Source organism: Mustelus asterias, chromosome 10 (assembly GCF_964213995.1).
Source record: "Mustelus asterias chromosome 10, sMusAst1.hap1.1, whole genome shotgun sequence".
NCBI lineage: Eukaryota > Metazoa > Chordata > Chondrichthyes > Carcharhiniformes > Triakidae > Mustelus > Mustelus asterias.
Window position 1 is genome coordinate 126,463,995 of NC_135810.1, and position 20,891 is coordinate 126,484,885.

At 45.3% G+C, this 20,891-nt stretch overlaps 1 protein-coding gene across 1 annotated transcript in view; it reads right to left on the bottom strand.

The window, feature by feature from the left end:
* The window catches only part of dnhd1 (dynein heavy chain domain 1), a 261,227-nt gene that overhangs the window by 39,354 nt on the left and 200,982 nt on the right, over positions 1–20,891 (bottom strand). Inside the window, exons 30-31 of the mRNA XM_078221475.1 lie at positions 8,769–8,996; positions 6,217–6,408 (exon numbers count right to left, since the gene is read on the bottom strand). Of these exons, the coding sequence (XP_078077601.1) occupies positions 6,217–6,408; positions 8,769–8,996 (420 nt within the window). The remainder of the gene's footprint in view (positions 1–6,216; positions 6,409–8,768; positions 8,997–20,891) is intronic.

Sequence of the window (20,891 nt, forward strand, 5' to 3'; positions counted from 1 at the left end):
TAAAGGAGAACATGCCCCTGTCTACATCAATGAGGATGAAGTAGAATGGGTCAAGAGCTTCAAGTTTTTAGGCCTCCAGATCACCAACAACGTATCCTGATCCCCCCATGCTGATACTATAGTTAAGAAAGCCCACCAACACCTCTACTTTCTCAGAAGACAAAGGAAATTTGGCATGTCCGCTATGACTCTCACCAACTTTTACAGATGCACCATAGAAAGCATTCTTTCTGGTTGTATCACAGCTTGGTATGGCTCCTGCTCTGCCCAAGACCGCAAGGAACACAAAAGGTCGTGAATGAAGGCCAATCTATCACACAAACCAGCCTCCCATCCATTGACTTTGTCTACACTTCCCGCTGCCTCAACAAAGCATCCAGCATAATTAAGGACCCCACGCACCCCGGACATTCTCTCTTCCACCTTCTTCCTTCGGGAAAAGATACAAAAGTCTGAGGTCACGTACCAACCGACTCAAGAACAGCTTCTTTCCTCCTGCTGCTGTCAGACTTTTGAATGGACTTACCTTGCATTAAGGGTGGTGGGTGAGTGGAATCGGCTGCCGTCAGTGGTGGTGGAGGCAAACTCAATAGGGTCTTTTAAGAGACTCCTGGATGAGTACATGGAGCTTAATAGGATGGAGGGTTATAGGTAGGTCTAGAAGGTAGGGACGTGTTCGGCACAACTTGTGGGCCGAAGGGCCTGTTTGTGCAGTAGTTTTTCTATGTTTCTATGTTTCTAAGTTGATCTTTCTCTACACCCTAGCTATGACTGTAACACTACATTCTGCATTCTCATTTCCTTCTCTATGAAAGGTATGCTTTGTCTGTATAGCGCAAGAAACAATACTTTTCATTGTATGTTAATACATGTGACAATAATAAATCAAATCAAATTCAAATCAAAGATTCCACAGGAAGTTTCAAAATGATAATTGGACGTATTCTTGGCAATGATGGATTTTCAGCAAGTGGGAGGAAGAAGATGGGATGTGAGAATGAATTGCACAGCTCTGATGGGCTGAATGGCCTCCTTTTGCTGTAAGAATCTATGTCCCTCACATTTGGAATCATTCTGGTAAACCTGCTCTGCATCCTTGCCAAGTCTTTCACATCTTCCACAAGTGTGTGCTGCCTGGAATTGAACACAATACTTTAACTCCCTCGGTCCTGGCTTCTGTCACAGCATGTGTTCGGTAGCTGATCCTAACTAGAGCACAGTCGGATCATAAGTGGTTCATTAGTACTGGACCAAAGAAAGATGTGATCAGACAGTTACTGACCTTCATGAATAACCCCCCATCCAGCACTGGAAACTGAGTAAATCTATCATTATGAAGTGCTACGAAAGACATGAATCAATTCCAGCCTCCAGACTACCTAGATCCAATAGTTCGCTTACCACCGCAACAGGTTCACAGCAGAGGCCATCTCCCTGGCCCTACACTCAACCCTGGAACACCTAGATAACAAAGACACCTATGACAGACTCCTATTTGTTGACTGCAGCACAGCCTTCAACACCATTATTCCTACAAAATTCATCTCCAAACTCCGTGGCCTGGGGCATGACTCCTCCCTCTGCGACTGGATCCTGAACTGCTTAACCCACAGACCACAATCAATAAGAATGGACAACAACACTTCTTCCACGATCATCCTCAACATGGGTGCCCCACAAGGCTGTGTTCTCAGCCCCCTGCTATACTCCTTATACACCTATGACTATGCGGCCACATGCCTCTCCAACTCGATTTTCAAGTTTGCTGACGACACCACCGTAGTGGGTCGGATCTCAAACAATGATAAGACAGAGAACAGGAATGAGATAGAGAATCTGGTGAACTGGTGCGGCAACAATAATCTCTCCCTCAATGTCAACAAAATGAAGGAGATTGTCATCGATTTCAGAAAGTGTAGTGGAGAACATGCCCCTGTCTACATCAACGGGGACAAAACAGAAATGGTCGAAAGCTTCAGGTTTTTAAGTGTCCAGATCACCAACAACCTGTCCTGGTCCCCCCATGCCGATGCAATAGTGAAGAAAACCCACCAACGCCTCCTCTTGCTCAGTAGACTAAGGAAATTTAGCATGTCCGCTAAGACTTTTACAGATGCACCATAGAAAGCATTCTTTCTGGTTGTATCAAGTTTGGTATGGCTCCTGCTCTGTCCAAGACCGCAAGAAATTACAAAGGGTCGTGAACGAAGCCCAGTCCATCACTCAAACCAGCCTCCCATCCATTGACTCTGTCTACGCTTCCTGCTGCCTCAAAAAAGCACCCAGCTTAATTAAAGACCCCACGCAACCGACATTCTCTCTTCCATCTTCTTTTGTCAGGAGAAAGATACAAAAGTCTGAGGATACGTACCAACTGATTCAAGAACAGCTTCTTCCCTGCTGTTATCAGACTTTTGAATGGACCTACCTTGCATTAATTTGATCTTTCTCTACACCCTAGCTATGACTGTAACACGACATTCTGCACTCTCTCCTTTCCTTCTTGATGGGGGGTAGTATAGAATTCTTAGTGTGAGGCCCTTCATTTTAGTTTTACTATAATAAGTAGACTAGGTTAAGGTAATTATAAAGTACCTTATATATATAGTAAGAATTCACAATGTGCCTGGAACAATGTATGCAAAGGTATTATAAACTGTATAACCACCAATTAACCAAGTATTATAAGCTTAAACTGTATTTTCAACCCTGTATTGTGCACCTTGGCCAACTTCGTTCTGAATGGAGCATGATGGGAAACACAGTGGTAAACAGACCAACTTCTTGAATACAATGGAGCACCAAAAAGCAGCTTCTGTTGTCTGCTTTTGGATATGCGAAAGGCAAGTTTAATCACAGGTCTGGTATGTAAGGGAGTAAATTCGTTCATGGATAGCGAGGTTGGAGCAGTCTCTCAAGCTGATAAAGGAGGCCCAGGTTCCAGCGAATGAGTGACTCATTTTACTAATTAAAAATCACAGATGTTAATAATGGCCTTGGTTACTGGTAATGATAAGAACATAAGAAATAGGAGCAGGAGTAGGCCATCTAGCCCCTCGAGCCTGCCCCGCCATTCAATAAGATCATGGCTGATCTGACGTGGATCAGTACCACTTACCCGCCTGATCCCCATAACCCTTAATTCCCTTACCGATCAGGAATCCATCCATCCGCGCTTTAAACATATTCAGCGAGGTAGCCTCCACCACCTCAGTGGGCAGAGAATTCCAGAGATTCACCACCCTCTGGGAGAAGAAGTTCCTCCTCAACTCTGTCTTAAACCGACCCCCCTTTATTTTGAGGCTGTGTCCTCTAGTTTTAACTTCCTTACTAAGTGGAAAGAATCTCTCCGCCTCCACCCTATCCAGCCCCCGCATTATCTTATAAGTCTCCATAAGATCCCCCCTCATCCTTCTAAACTCCAACGAGTACAAACCCAATCTCCTCAGCCTCTCCTCATAATCCAAACCCCTCATCTCCGGTATCAACCTGGTGAACCTTCTCTGCACTCCCTCCAATGCCAATATATCCTTCCTCATATAAGGGGACCAATACTGCACACAGTATTCCAGCTGCGGCCTCACCAATGCCCTGTACAGGTGCATCAAGACATCCCTGCTTTTATATTCTATCCCCCTCGCAATATAGGCCAACATCCCATTTGCCTTCTTGATCACCTGTTGTACCTGCAGACTGGGCTTTTGCGTCTCATGCACAAGGACCCCCAGGTCCCTTTGCACGGTAGCATGTTTTAATTTGTTTCCATGTGGGTTGATGTGGGTTAGGTTTCCCAGGTAAAGGGGAAGGAACCTACATGGACAATAAGCTAATAAGCTCCTATTCCTGTTGACAGGTGGAACGTTATTGGCTAAGGTAATAATGTTGAATATTGTGATTGGACCCTCCAGTCTGATTGACGAGACTAGGCAGGACATTGAATAATATAATAATTTTACCTGGAGGTATGAGGTCAGAGAGCACAGTCAACCCTCAATGACTGTGTCTCTCTCTTCTGATGCATACATTAGCAAATAAATTCCTATTCGTTCTTTAAATATATGCTGTCTTTTGCAGTGTATGTATTGGTTGAGTGAGGTTCAACAAATATAGGGCACCCCAAGGGGAACACCCTTCAGAAGATTCCTCTTACACTTCTTTAAGTTTTTTAAAATTCATTCATGGGACATGGGCGTTGCTGGCTGGCCAGCATTTATTGCCCATCCGTAGTTGCCCGAGGGCAGTTAAGAGTCAACTACATTGCTGTGGCTCTGGAGTTTCATGTAGGCCAGACCAGGTAAGAATGGCAGATTTCCTTCCCTAAAGGATATTAGTGAACCAGATGGGTTTTTCCAACAATTGACAATTGTTGGATTGTCTACAGAGTCTCTGTGGGTGGAAGTTCGGAGTGGGAAGGGGTCGATCACTTTGCTGGGAGTTTTCTATAGGCCGCTCAATAGTGACAGGGAGGTGGAGGAGCAGATAGGGAAACAGATCCTGGAGAGTTGCAATAATAGCAGAGTTGTTGTGATGGGAGACTTTAATTTCCCAAACATAGATTGGAATATCCCTAGGGTAAGGGGATTGGATGGGGAGGAGTTCGTTACGTGTGTTCAGGAGGGTTTCCTGACACAGCATGTGGACAAGCCTACAAGAGGAGAGGCTGTACTTGATCTGATACTGACCAATGAGCCTGGACAGGTGTCAGATCTCTCAGTGGGAGAGCATCTTGGGGATAGCGATCATAACTCTATCTCCTTTATGCTTGCATTGGAAAAAGAGAGGATCAGGCAAGCTAGGAAAGGGTTTATATGGAGTCAGGGGAAATATGAAGACATAAGGCAGCAAATTAGAGGAGTAAATTGGAAGGAGGTATTCTCGGGGAAATGTACTGAAGAGAGGTGGCAGTTTTTCAAGGAATGTCTGTCTAGGGTTCTACAGGACAATGTTCCGAGCAGACAGGGAGGAGTTGTAAGGTTAAAGGAACCATGGTGCACGAACGCTGTGCAGGACCTAGTCGAGAAGAAAAGGAAAGCGTACAAAAGATTCAGAGAGCTTGGCGAAGATAGGGATCTAGATGAGTATACGACTTGTAGGAAGGGACTAAAGAAGGGACTAAAGGGAAAGACTCTTAGTACTGTGGAGGATCAGAAGGACCTTGGGGTCCGGGTCCATAGGACTCTAAAATCGGCCCCGCAGGTGGAGGAGGTGGTTAAGAAGGCGTATGGTGTGCTGGTCTTTATCAATCGAGGGATTGAGATTAGGAGTCTGGGGATAATGATGCAGCTATATAAGACCGTCGTCAGACCCCATTTGGAGTACTGTGCTCAGTTCTGGTCGCCTCATTACAGAAAGGATGTGGAAAAGATTGAAAGGGTGCAGAGGAGATTTACAAGGATGTTGTCTGGATTGAGTGGCATGCCTTATGAGGATAGGCAGAGGGAGCTCGGTCTTTTCTCCTTGGAGAGACGTAGGATGAGAGGAGACCTTATAGAGGTATATAAGATGTTGAGAGGCATAGATCGGGTGGACTCTCAGAGGCTTTTTCCCAGGGTGGAAATGTCTGCTACGAGAGGACACAGGTTTAAGGTGCTGGGGGATAGGTACAGGGGAAATGTTAGGGGTAAGTTTTTCACACAGAGGGTGGTGGGCGAGTGGAATCGGCTGCCGTCAGTGGTGGTGGAGGCAAACTCAATAGGGTCTTTTAAGAGACTCCTGGATGAGTACATGGGACTTAATAGGATGGAGGTTTATAGGTAGGCCTAAAAGGTAGGGATATATTCGGCACAACTTGTGGGGCCGAAGGGCCTGTTTTGTGCTGTAGTTTTCTATGTTTCTACGTTTCATGGTCATCAGTAGATACTTAACTCCAGATATTTTTAATTGAATTCAAATTCCACCATCTGCTGTGGTGGGATTCGAACACGAGTCCCCACAATATTATCTGAGTTTCTGGATTAATAGTCTAGCGATAATACCATTAGGCCATCACCATCCCTATAATGGTCTGTTATGACTGTCTAGCGCGCAAGAAACAATACTTTTCACTATATACTCATACATGTGACAATAATAAATCCAATCCAATCAAATCAAATGTGAATGTCAGCCCAATGCAGACTGAGTGGGCAGCTGGAGGAAGATGAGTGACATTCTGTCATCTGAATGTGAGAGGAGAGGCTCACAGAGAGCTGAGAGGAGGATTGGGGTGGGATTTACCTGTTGTGATTATCCTGATAGGCAGTGTGGTGCTCAGGTAGAGGCGGAATGTTGGCTTGACCTCAAAGTGCTGGTTTCCAAAGGTTAAGTCCCAGGGGCCTTGGTCACTCCACCAGGCCTGAACTCTCAGCAGCTTCTTTAGAACTGGGGTGAGGGGCCCTTGTTCAACATGAGTCACCAAGACTGCAATTCCTGAAAGATATTTTAAAACCCATTATTTACACAAAGAGAGGGTAAATCAGTCAGTCCAGACCAAACCTCAACCCAAACCTCAACCTAGCTCAACCTAAACACCTGTTTCATTTGTTTTTTAAATTCATTTACATGATGTGAGCATCGCTGGTTAGACCAGCATTTGTTCCCCATGCCTAATTGTCCCTTGAGAAGGTGGTGGTGAGCTACCTTCTTGAATGGCTGCAGTCCATGTGGGTGTAGGTACCCCACAGTGCTGTTAGGGAAGGAGTTCCAGGATTTTGACCCCGCCTCAGTGAAGAAACTGTGATATATTTCCAAGTCAGGATGGCGAGTGGCTTGGAGGGGAACTTCCAGGTCGTGGTGTTCCCAGGTATCTGCTGCCCTTGTCCCTCGAGATGACAAAGGTTGTGGGTTTGGAAGGTGTTGCCTAAACAGCCTTGGTGAGTTGCTGCATCTTGCAGATGGTACACACAGCTTCCACTGTACATCGGTGGGAGTGAATATTTAAGGTAGTGAATGGGGTGCCAATAAAGCGGGGCTGCTTTGTCCTGGATGATGTTGAGCTTCTTGTGTGTTGTTGGAACTGCACCCATCCAGGCAAGTGGAGAGTCCAAAGATGTGTGGGTTAGGTTGATTGGCCATGCTAAAATTGCCCCTTAGTGTCCTGAGATGCATAGGTTAGAGGGATTAGTGGGTAAATATGTAGGGATAGGGCCTGGGTGGGATTGTGGTCGGTGCAGACTCAATGGGCCGAATGGCCTCTTTCTGTACTGTAGGGTTTCTATTTCTTCTGTTCCATCACACTCCTGACCTGCAACTTGTCGATGGTGGACTTTGGGGAGTCAGGAGGTGAGTTACTCACCATTGAGTTTCCACCCTTTGATACTGTAGCCACATTATTTATATGGCTGGGTCCAGTTTAGTTTCTGGTCAACTAAACCATGTTGAATGTTGATAGTGGAGGATTCAGCGATGGCAATGCCATTGAATGTCAAGGGGCAATGGTTAGATTCTCTCGTGTTGGAATGGGTCATTGCCTGGCATTAGTGTGGCCATAAGACCATAAGAAGAAGGAACAGGAGTGGGCCATTCAGCTCCTCAAGCCTGTTCCACCATTCAATAGGATCATGGCTGATCCGACATTCCTCACATCCACTCTCCTGCTCTTTTCCCGTAACCCTTGATTCTCTTACTGATCAAAAATCTATCAATCTCAACCTTAAATCTACACAAGGACTCTGTCCCCACAGCTCTCTGTGACAAGGAGTTCCAAAGACTCTCAACCCTCTGGGAGAAGGAATTCCTCATCTCAGTCTTCAATTGACACCCCTTTATTCTGAGAGAACGCCATTGGCTGAAAAAATAGAAAGACAAATTATTACCTAAATAGAAAGTAGATTCAAAATGCATTGGGGCAGAGGGATCTGGTTGTCTGTGTTCATGAATCGCAGAAAGTCGCTTTGCAGGTGCAGCACGTAATTAAAAAAGGCAAATAGAATGTTGGTATTTATTGAAAGGGACTGGAATATAAAAGTAGAGAAGTGTTGCTGCAATTGTACAGGGTGTTGGTGAGGCCACATCTGGAGTATTGCATCCAGTTTTGGTCTCCTCATTTCAGGAAGGATGTGGTGGCATTGGAGGCAGTTCAGAGAAGGTTCACCAGATTGATTCCGGGGATGAAGGGGTTGACGTATGAGGAGAGATTAAACAGTTTGGGTTTATACTCGCTGGAGTTTAGCAGGATGAGAGGGGATCTGATCGAGGTCTATAAAATACTAAAAGGGATTGATAAAGTAAACGTAGACCAAATGTTTCCTCTTATGCTGCAATCTGGAACAAGAGGTCACAGGGATAGGTTGAGAGGCGGTAGATTTAAAACTGAGATGAGGAGGAACGACTTCTCGCAGAGGGTGGTGAGTTTGTGGAACTCTGCCCCAGAGCGCGGTGGAGTCTGAATCATTGAATGGTTTCAAGAAGGAGATAGATATATTCCTAATAAAAAAAGGAAAAGAGGAATATGAGGAACAGATGGGTGGTGACCTCCCTGGTCTCAGACCAGGGAGAGATCAGCCATGATCTGCTTGAATGGCAGAGCAGGCTCTGTCTTTGTTACGGGATGTGGGTATCGCTGGCTGGGCCAGCATTCATTACCCATCGCTAAATGCCCTCCATTTCAAAACATTATGCAATCATCAGTGAACATCCCCATTCCTGACCTTCCGAAGGAGGGAAGGTCATTGAAGAAATTTCGTATCACATCCTGTAATACATGCTCCCTATCAGCTCTGCCTTGAAGCATTTGGAGCTTTGGTGGACTGAGATTGAAGGCAGAGTTTGTGTTGCCTGCAGTCCCTCACCTTTACAAGCTGCAGTCAGCAGAATACGGTCCAGGTTCTCTGCAGTGATGCAATGGACCCAAAGATTATTGGGTGGTTCCTCTGTTATCGGCTCAAGAACCCAGTCAATCTGCTCATCCTCTGCGGGACTCATTTCGTCCAGAATGTCACCTGAGATTTTGGGTGTCATTGATTCCACCGTCATGACAGTTCTGGAGACCTCTTCCTCCTCAGAAAAAAGACTTTCGTCTAAATTGACAATAAAACGACCCCAGTTTTATTAGTCACACCCAACAGCATAATCTTTTTCATAAGAAACTACATTTGTAACACAACTCATTCTGTGGATATATCATATATTATAACTCGATAACAATCCCTCATAAAATGATGTCTCTGCAAAACTTAGATGTATCCTTTATTACAATAAACCTTCCCAGAAATGGAACCCAATTATAATAAAACAGCTTTAATCACCAGTGCAGCAAAATTATAATAAACATCCTTTATAGTGAAACCCTTTTATGTTAATCTAATTAGCAAACCCATCAAACTCACGTTAAAATGAAACGTATTCACTTATGATTGGGGTAGATGAATTGCAGAATTTGTTGAGTTCTGGGAATAATAATGATGGGTGAATAATTAAATGAAAGCCTGATTAATCTTCCTACTCATTCACCGCTCTCCTCACACTCAGCGGTGAGTACAGATGGAAAAGCTCAGTGAAACCACTCTGGCTAACTCCTCCATCAGACTTTGCCACACTTACTGGGCGGGGAAAGATCAGCTGAAGAGGCATAAACTACATAGTCCTGAGATTGGGGGCGATTCAGTATTGAGACCGTTTATTGCCCATCCCTCATTACTCTTGTGAAGGTGGTGGTGAGCTGCTGTCTTGAACCTGCGTTGGACTGCTAATGGAAACAGTGTTTCTTTCTTTGCCTCATCTAATCTGTGTGTATATAGACACACAGAGGGACCTGGGTGTACAAGTCCACAGATCCTTAAAGGTGGCAGCACAGGTGGAGAGGGTGGTCAAGAAGGCATATGGTATGCTTGCCTTTATTGGACGGGGCATAGAATATAAAAGTTGGCATATGATGTTGCAGCTGTATAGAACCAGCTTTTGGAATACTGCGTCCAGTTCTGGTCGTCACACTACCAGAAGGACGTGGAGGCTTTGGAGAGAGTGCAGAGGAGGTTTACCAGGATGTTGCCTGGTATGGAGGGTCTTAGCTATGAGGAGAGATTGGGTAAACTGGGGTTGTTCTCCCTGGAAAGACGGAGGATGAGGGGCGACCTAATAGAGGTGTTTAAAATTATGAAGGGCATAGATAGGGTGAACAGTGGGAAGCTTTTTCCCAAGTCGGAGGTGACAAACACAAGGGGTCACGGTTCAAGGTGAGGGGGGCAAGGTTCAACATAGATGTCAGGGGGACGTATTTTACACACAGGGTGGTGGGGGCCTGGAATGCACTGCCAAGCAAGGTGATTGAGGCGGACACGATGGGATCGTTTAAGACTTATCTAGATAGCCACATGAACAGACTGCGAATAGAGGGATACAAACGGATGGTCTAGTTGGGCACATGAGTGGTGCGGGCTTGGAGGGCCGAAGGGCCTGTTCCTGTGCTGTATTGTTCTTTGTTCTTTAAACCTGTCATAATCTTGTCCACCTCTATCAAATCCCACCCCTCCCCACCACCACCACCCACCTCCCCCCCCTCGCCTCCCCCCACCCCACCTCCTTTCCTCCAGAGCACTCAACTTCTCCAACTGAACCTTGGAGCTAAAATCCTTAATCCCTGGAACCATTAGGAAATTGTGGATGAAATGAAAATGGGTTTGTAATTGGAAATAAGGAGATCCAGTGGGAAATGGTTGGGGAATAAAATGGTCTTCTCAATTCTGATGCTTCATTTTTAAAAATGAGGGAGGTTTCGGAAATTGTGATAACATGGAAAGGAAGGCAATGCGCTCTGGTGGGTATATGTTGTTTTAAAAGATCAAACTGTTTTAAAATGGGAACTGTAGTAGTGACAGGTTGGCTGGGTTGTTGGAACCAATGTTTTGAGACATTGATTAGCCCAGCAACACTGTAAGCAGATGTTTACCTTGGGCACATTGGAAATGATGGAGGATAGAAGTCAAGAGTTTGAGTAAAGATGGTAAAAGTTCAAAGGACAGATTAGGGGTGGGATTTTATGGACTCGCGTGTCTGGAAACCACAAATTCCCGCCCAAGATCAACGGACCTTCCCATGCTCCGCCCATTGCCTGCTCCGATTCCCGTGGCGGGCGGGGTGGTAAAATTCCGGCCGGGATGTGAATTTCGCAATTACATTCTAAAAGATGAACCCATGAAATGAAGGTAATGAAGGTAACTTCTGAGAAGCCAGTATATCAGAGGCAATTTCACCCTCTGCAAGTTAGCTGTTTTTGAGAATTCAACCCACAGCAGGAAGCTCTGTCAACTCCCCAACAAACTGTGTTTGGAGAAAAGTCTGCTTGATAAACCAACTGTTCTATCCTAAATTGGAAGCAAGACTGAAAGAAGTGAGGTCCTGGTGTGGTAACTATTGCTGGATTTTGCTTTTCATTTTAAAAGCTATGGGATGTTGACTGGGGGATTTAGCTCTGAAGTTAGGAACCTAGAGGGATTTGCAACTGGGTAAATGTAATGATACTATGTATAACAATCAGGGTAGTTAATTGTACTTCTAGTTATGGTGTGGAGATGCCAGTGTTGGACTGGGGTGGGCACAGTAAGAAGTCTCACAACACCAGGTTAAAGTCCAACAGGTTTATTTGGAATCACGAGCTTTTGGAGCGCTGCTCCTTCATCAGGTGAATGAATAGCTGGGTTCACAAACAGGGCATATATAGACAGATGCAATTGCAAGATAATGATTGGAATGCAAGTCTTTACAGGTACAGACAATACAAGTGGAGAGAGGGATAATCACAGGTTAAGGAGGTGTGAATTGACTCAAGCCAGGACAGTTTGTAGGATTTTGCAAGTCCAGGCCAAATGGTGGGGATTACACATAGTGTGAATGAACCCAAGATCCCGGTTGAGGCCGTCCTCATGTGTGCAGAACTTGGCTATCAGTTTCTGCTCGGCAATTCTGCGTTGTGTGTCTTGAAGGCCGCCTTGGGTTCATGTCAAAAACATCTGGAACATTGTTCACTGTTAATCACATTTTACCTCGCATTATACCAAATTGCAAAAATAAAATTGAGAGCAAGCATTTCAAACTTCCCTTCTGGGATTTAGAATATTCAAGCATTGAACATCAGATGTGCTCTGAGCACCATTCTAGTAAATCTCCACAAGGACCCTCACATCCTTCCTACAATGTGGTGACCAGAATTGGACACACTATTCCAGTTGGTGTCTAACCAGAGCAAAACGTCCCTGCTTTTGAGCTCAATGCCTCTATTTATAAACAGAAAGAAGTCTCACAGCACCAGGTTACAGTCCAAGAATCATGAGCTTTCAGAGCACAGCTCCTTCATCAGGTGAGTGGTGAGGTAGGTTTCACAAACATGGCATATATAGACAAAGACACAATTGCAAGGTAATGGTTGGAATGCGAGTCTTTTCAGGTAATCAAGTCTTTACAGGTACAGACAATGTGAGTGGAGAGAGGGATAATCACAGGTTAAAAAAATTGCCTCGCACATCTCCTCTAAACTTTTCCCCATGCACCTTAAACCTATGTCCCCGAGTACTTGACTTTTCTACCCGAGGAAAGAGCATCTGACTATCCACTCTGTCCATGCCACTCATAATCTTGTCATCCTCTATCGTGTCACCCCTCAACCTCCGTCGTTCCAGTGAGAACAAACCGAGTTTATCCAACCTCTCCTCATAGCTAATACCCTCCAGATCAGGAAACATCCTGGTAAACCTCTTCCGTACCATCTCCAAAGCATCCACATCCTTCTGGTAGTGTGGCGACCACAATTGTAGACAATATTCTAAATGAGCCTAACTAAAGTTCTGTACAGCTGCAGCATGACCTGCCAATTTTTATACTCAATGCCCCGACCAATGAAAGCAAGCATGCCGTATGCCTTCTTGACTACCTTATCCACCTGTGTTGCCACTTTCAGTGATCGGTGGACATGTACGCCCAGATCTCTCTGCCTGTCAATACTCTAAAGGTTCTACCATTTACTGTATAATTCCTACATGCATTGGACCTTCCAAAATGCATTATCTCACACTTGTCCGGATTAAACTCCATCTGCCATTTCTCCGCCCAAGTCTCCAACCGGTCTATATCTTGCTGTATCCTCTGACAATCCTCTTCACTATCCGCAACTCCACCAATTTTTGTGTCGTCTGCGAACTTACTAATTAGACCAGCTACATTTTCCTCCAAATCATTTATATATACCAAGAACAACAAAGGTCCTAGAACTGATCCCTGTGGAACACCGCTAGTCACTAACAAAGAACAAAGAACAGTAGAGCACAGGAAACAGGCCCTTCGGCCCTCCAAGCCTGTGCCGCTCCTTGGTCCAACTACACCAATCATTTGTATCCCTCCATTCCCAGGCTGCTCATGTGACTATCCAGGTAAGTCTTAGAACATAGAACATAGAACATAGAACATTACAGCGCAGAACAGGCCCTTCGGCCCACGATGTTGCACCGACCAGTTAAAAAAAAACTGTGACCCTCCAACCTAAACCAATTTCTTTTCGTCCATGAACCTATCTACGGATCTCTTAAACGCCCCCAAACTAGGCGCATTTACAACTGATGCTGGCAGGGCATTCCAATCCCTCACCACCCTCTGGGTAAAGAACCTACCCCTGACATCGGTTCTATAACTACCCCCCCTCAATTTAAAGCCATGCCCCCTCGTGCTGGATTTCTCCATCAGAGGAAAAAGGCTATCACTATCCACCCTATCTAAACCTCTAATCATCTTATATGTTTCAATAAGATCCCCTCTTAGCCGCCGCCTTTCCAGCGAAAACAATCCCAAATCCCTCAGCCTCTCCTCATAGGATTTCCCCTCCATACCAGGCAACATCCTGGTAAACCTCCTCTGCACCCTCTCCAAAGCCTCCACATCCTTCCTGTAATGTGGGGACCAGAACTGCACACAGTACTCCAAGTGCGGCCGCACCAGAGTTGTGTACAGTTGCAACATAACGCTACGACTCCTAAATTCAATCCCCCTACCAATAAACGCCAAGACACCATATGCCTTCTTAACAACCTTATCTACTTGATTCCCAACTTTCAGGGATCTATGCACACATACACCTAGATCCCTCTGCTCCTCCACACTATTCAAAGTCCTCCCGTTAGCCCTATACTCAACACATCTGTTATTCCTACCAAAGTGAATTACCTCACACTTCTCCGCATTAAACTCCATCCGCCACCTCTCGGCCCAACTTTGCAACCTGTCTAAGTCTTCCTGCAAACTACGACACCCTTCCTCACTGTCTACCACACCACCGACTTTGGTGTCATCAGCAAATTTGCTAATCCACCCAACTATACCCTCATCCAGATCATTAATAAATATTACAAACAGCAGTGGCCCCAAAACAGATCCCTGAGGTACACCACTTGTAACCGCACTCCATGATGAATATTTACTATCAACCACCACCCTCTGTTTCCTATCCGCTAGCCAATTCCTGATCCAATTTCCTAGATCACCCCCAATCCCATACATCTGCATTTTCTGTAGAAGCCTACCATGGTGAACCTTATCAAACGCCTTACTAAAATCCATATATGCCACGTCCACTGCCTTGCCCCCATCCACCTCCTTGGTCACTTTCTCAAAAAACTCAATAAGGTTAGTAAGGCACGACCTACCTGCCACAAAACCATGCTGACTATCACCTATCAATTCATTACTCTCCAAATAACTATAAATCCTATCCCTTATAATTTTTTCCAACATCTTGCCGACAACAGAAGTGAGACTCACCGGTCTATAATTCCCGGGGAAGTCTCTGTTCCCCTTCTTAAACAATGGGACAACATTCGCTAACCTCCAATCTTCTGGTACTATACCAGAGGCCAACGACGACCTGAAGATCAGAGCCAGAGGCTCTGCAATCACTTCTCTTGCCTCCCAGAGAATCCTTGGATAAATCCCATCCGGACCAGGGGATTTATCTATTTTCAGACCCTCCAGAATATCCTGCACATCCTCCTTATCAACTGTAATACTGTCTATTCTACTCCCCTGCAACCCAGTGTCCTCCTCAGCTATATTCATGTCCCCTTGCGTGAACACCGAAGAGAAATATTGGTTCAATGCTTCACCAATCTCCTCCGGTTCCACACATAACTTCCCTCTGCCATCTATAACTGGCCCTAAACTTGCCCTAACCAACCTTCTGTTCTTGACATACCTATAGAACGCCTTAGGATTCTCTTTAACCCTATCCGCCAAAGTCTTCTCATGTCCCCTTTTAGCCCTTCTAAGCTCGCTCTTCAACTCCCTCTTAGCCAATCTAAAGCTTTCTAGTGCACTACCCGAGTGCTCACGTCTCATCCGAACATAAGCCTCCTTTTTCTTTTTAACCAACAAAGAAACTTTTTTGGTGCACCACGGTTCCCTAGCCCTACCAATTCCTCCTTGCCTGACAGGGACATACCTATCACAGACTCGCAGTAGCTGCTCCTTGAAAAAACTCCACATGTCGGACGTTCCCAGTCCCTGTAATCTCCTAGTCCAACCTATGTTTCCTAATTCTCTCCTAATAGCTTCATAATTACCCTTCCCCCAGCTAAAACCACTGGCCCGAGGTTCATGCCTATCCCTTTCCATCACTAAGGTGAACGTAACCGAATTGTGGTCACTATCACCAAAATGCACACCAACTTCCAAGTCTAGCACCTGGTCTGGCTCATTTCCCAGCACCAGATCCAATATAGCCTCACCTCTAGTTGGCCTGTCTACATACTGAGTCAAAAAACCTTCCTGCACGCTTTGAACAAAAACTGACCCCTCTAACGAGCTAGAGCTATAACAATTCCAGTCAATATTAGTCAAGTTAAAATCCCCCATAACAATTGCCCTATTACTTTCACTCCTAAGCAGGATTGACTCCGCAATCCTTTCCTCAACCTCTCTAGAACTTTTAGGAGGTCTATAAAAGACTCCCAACAGGGTGACCTCTCCTCTCCTATTTCTAATCTCCGCCCATACTACCTCAACAGATAAGTCCTCATCAAACCTCCTCTCTGACACTGTGATACAATCTCTGACCAATAATGCTACCCCTCCCCCTCTTCTACCTCCTTCCCTACTTCGACTAAAACATTTGAACCCCGGGACCTGCAGCATCCATTCCTGCCCCTGCTCTATCCATGTCTCTGAAATAGCCACAACATCGAAGTCTTAAACGATGTCAGCATGCCTGCCTCCACCACCCTACTTGGCAGCACATTCCAGGCCCCCACTACCCTCTGTGTAAAAAACATCCCTCTAATATCTGAGTTATACTTCACCCCTCTCACCTTGAGCCTGTGACCCCTCGTGATCGTCACTTCTGATCTGGGAAAAAGCTTCCCGCCGTTCACCCTCTCTATCCCCTTCATAATCTTGTACACCTCTATTAGATCTCCCCTCATTCTCCGTCTTTCCAGGGAGAACAACCCCAGTTTACCCAATCTCTCCTCATAGCTAAGACCCTCCATACCAGGCAACATCCTGGTAAACCTTCTCTGCACTCTCTCTAACGCCTCCACGTCCTTCTGGTAGTGCGGTGACCAGAACTGGACGCAGTACTCCAAATGTGGCCTAACCAGTGTTCTATACAGCTGCATCATCAGACTCCAGCTTTTATACTCTATACCCCGTCCTATAAGGGAGGCATACCATATGCCTTCTTCACCACCTTCTCCACCTGTGTTGCCACCTTCAAGGATTTGTGGACTTGCACACCTAGGTCCCTCTGTGTTTCTATACTCCTGATGACTCTGCCATTTATTGTATAACTCCTCCCTACATTATTTCTTCCAAAATGCATCACTTCGCATTTATCCGGATTAAACTCCATCTGCCACCTCTCCGCCCAATTTTCCAGCCTATCTATATCCTGCTGTATTGCCCGACAATGCTCATCGCTATCTGCAAGTCCAGCCATCTTCGTGTCATCCGCAAACTTGCTGATAACACCAGTTACACCTTCTTCCAAATCATTTATATATATCACAAATAGCAGAGGATAGCTCTCCCAGTACAGAGCCCTGCGGAACACCACTGGTCACAGAACTCCAGCCGGAAAAAGACCCTTTGATCACTGCCCTCTGTCTCCTATGGCCAAGCCAGTTCTCCACCCATCTAGCCACTTCTCCTTGTATCCCATGAGCCTTAACCTTCTTAACCAACCTGCCATGTGGGACTTTGTCAAATGCCTTACTGAAATCCATATAGACGACATCCACGGCCCTTCCTTCGTCAACCGTTTTTGTCACTTCCTCAAAAAACTCCACCAAATTTGTAAGGCACGACCTCCCTCTTACAAAACCATGCTGTCTGTCACTAATGAGATTGTTCCGTTCTAAATGCACATACATCCTGTCTCTAAGAATCCTCTCCAACAACTTCCCTATCACGGATGTCAAGCTGACCGGCCTATAATTTCCTGGGTTATCCCTGCTACCCTTCTTAAGCAACGGGACCACATTCGCTATCCTCCAATCCTCAGGGACCTCACCTGTGTCCAAAGAAGCGACAAAGATTTCCGTGAGAGGCCCAGCAATTTCATCTCTCGTCTCCCTGAGCAGTCTAGGATAGCTGCCATCAGGCCCTGGGGATTTGTCAGTTTTAATGTTCCCTAAAAAACTTAACACTTCCTCCCTCGTAATGGAGATTTTCTCTAACGGGTCAACACCTCCCTCCGAGACACTCCCGGTTAACACGTCCCTCTCCTTCGTGAATACCGATGCAAAGTATTCACAGTCACAGTCTTCCATTCAGAAAAGCGCCCCTCTACTGCTACCCTCTGTCTTCTATGGCCAAGCTAGTTCTGTATTCACCTTGCCAGTTCTCCTCTGATCCCATGTGACTTCATCTTTCATACCAGTCTACCATGAGGTACCTTGTCAAAGGCTTTACTGAAGTCCATGTATCCAACATCCACTGCCTTTCCCTCATCTATCATCTTCGTCACTTCCTCGAAAGACTCAATCAAGTTAGTGAGGCACAACCTCTCCTTCACAAAACCATGCTATCACTAATACGTCCATTTGTTGCCACATGTGAGGAAACCCTGTCCCTAAGAATCTTTTCCAATAATTTCCCTACCACTGACATAAGGCTCACTGGCCTATAATTTCCTGGATTATCCCTGCTGCCCTTCTTAAACAATGGAACAACATTGGCTATTCTCCAGTCCTCTGGAACTTCACCTGTAACCAGTGAGGATACAAAGATTTCTGTCAAGGCCCCAGCAATTTCCTCCCTTGCCTCCCTCAGTATTCTGGGGTAGATCCCATCAGGCCCTGGGGACTTATCTACTTTAATGTTTTTTAAAACACCCAACACCTTCTCCTTTTTGATATCGACATGACCCAGAATATCTACACATTCTACCCTTGGCTCCTCATCCACCAAGTCCCTCTCTTTGATGAATACTGAGGCAAAGTATTCATTTAGTATCTCACCTGTTTCCTCTGGTTCTATGCACAGATTCCCTGCACTATCCTTGAGTGGACCAACCCTTTCCCTGACTACCCTCTTACTCTTTACATACGTATAAAATGCCTTAGAATTTTCCTTAATCCTGTTTGCCAAGGATTTTTCATGACCTCTTTTAACCCTCCTAACTCCTTCCTTAAGTTCCTTCTTGCGTTCTTTATATTCTTCAAGGGCTTCATCTGTCCTAAGCCTTACGAATGCTTCCTTTCTCTTTTTGACAAGGCTCATAATATTCCTACGCTGCAGGAAAGGATGTCCCGAGGCGTGGCACATCAGCGAGACCATGCAGACACTACGACAACGGATGAATGGACACCGCTCGACAATCACCACGCAGGAGTGTTCCCTTCCAGTCGGGGAACACTTCAGCGGTCACGGGCATTCAGCCTCTGATCTTCGGGTAAGTGTTCTCCAAGGCGGCCTTCGCGACACACGACAACACAGAGTCGCTGAGCAGAAACTGAGAGCCAAGTTCCGCACACATGAGGACGGCCTCAACCGGGATCTTGGGTTCATGTCACACTATTTGTAACCCCCACCATTTGGCCTGGGCTTGCAAATTCCTACTAACTGTCCTGGCTTGAGACAATTCACACCTCTTTAACCTGTGACTATCTCTCTCTCCACTTCTATTGACTGTACCTGTAAAGACTTGATTACCTGCTGAGACTCGCATTGCAATCATTATTTTGTAATTGTATCTGTGTCTATATATGCCGTGTTTATGAACCTACCTCTCCATTCACCTGATGAAGGAGCAGTGCTCTGAAAGCATGATTCCAAATAAACCTGTTGGACTTTAACCTGGTGTTGTGATACTGTGTCCACCCCAGTCCAACGCTGATATCTCCACATCTATTTATGAAGCCCAAGATCCCATATTCTTTGCTCACTATTCTCTCAATATGCCCTGCTACCTTCTGGTCCCTCTGTTCCTGTAATGCTATAGAACTGTCGCATTAAGTCTATACAGCCTCTCCATATCCCTTCTACCAAAATGCATCTCCTGACATTCTAAATTCTTTTTAATGCCAACAGTTCTGAGGAAGCGATACTTGACATCAGACATTAACTCTGTTTCTCTTTCCAAAGATGCTGCCAGAGCTGCTGACTATTTGCAGCATTTTCTGTTTTTATTCCAGCGGTCACTTGCCTGCCCAGCCTGTCTAGGACATCTTACCATTGATTGGTGCTACCCTCAGCAAACTGTGAAATGTTACTCTGTGTTCCAGTATCCAAGCCATTTCTAAAGATCAACAAAGCAGTGGTCTGAGCTTTAGGGAACAGCACTATCCACCCTCCTCCCGTCTGAACAAAATAACCAACTGGGAATGTTGGCCTTTATCACGAGAGGGATGGAGTATAAAAGCAGGGAGGTCATGCTGCAACTGTACAGGGTACTGGTGAGGCCGCACCTAGAGTACTGTGTACAATTTTGGTCCCCTTATTTAAGAAAGGATGTATTAGCTTTGGAGGGGGTACAGAGAAGGTTCACCAGGTTGATTCCGGAGATGAGGGGTTAGCTTATGAGGAGAGATTGAGTAGACTGGGCCTGTACTCATTGGAGTTTAGAAGGTTGAGGGGAGATCTTATGGAGACATATAAGATAATGAAGGGGCTGGACAGGATAGAAGCAGCGAGGTTATTTCCACTTACAATGGAAACAAGAACTAGGGGGCATAGCCTCAAAATACGGGGGAGTCAATTTAGAACAGAGTTGAGGAGGAACTTCTTCTCCCAGAGGGTAGTGAATCTTTGGAATTCTCTGCCCAATGAAGCAGTAGAGGCTACCTCGTTAAATGTGTTTAAGTCACAGATAGATTTTTAACCATTAAGGGAATTAAGGGTTATGGTGAGCGGGCGGGTAAGTGGAACTGAACCCACTATCAGATCAGCCATGATCTTATTGAATGGCGGAGCAGGCTTGGGGGGCCAGATAGCCTACTCCTGCTCCTATTTCTTATGTTCTTATTCACCACAAATCGCTGGTTTCTGTCCTGAAGCCAATTATTTTATATTGAGCTTCCATGAAGCTCAATTTTATAAACCAGCTTTTCGTGTGAATCTTTTTCAAAGGCTTTCTTCAAATCCATATACACAACATCCACCGCATTCCCTTCATTAACCTTCTCTGTAACTTCATCAAAAAATACAATTAGTCAAACACAATCAGTCCTGTACAAATCCACACTGGCTCTCAAATCTCTCGCACTACCTGGTGAATTTCTCCCTGATTGCTGTTTCTAAAACCTTACCCACCACTGATGTTAAAGTGACTGCTCTGTAGTTACTCAATATATTAACATTATTTCTTGGATAAGGTTCTCTCAATACCCACTCTCAAATCCTCTGGCACTCCCCTGTACCTTTTTTCAAAGTTTATTTATTAGTCACAAGTAAGTCTTACATTAACACTGAAATGAAGTTATTGTGAAATTCCCTAGTTG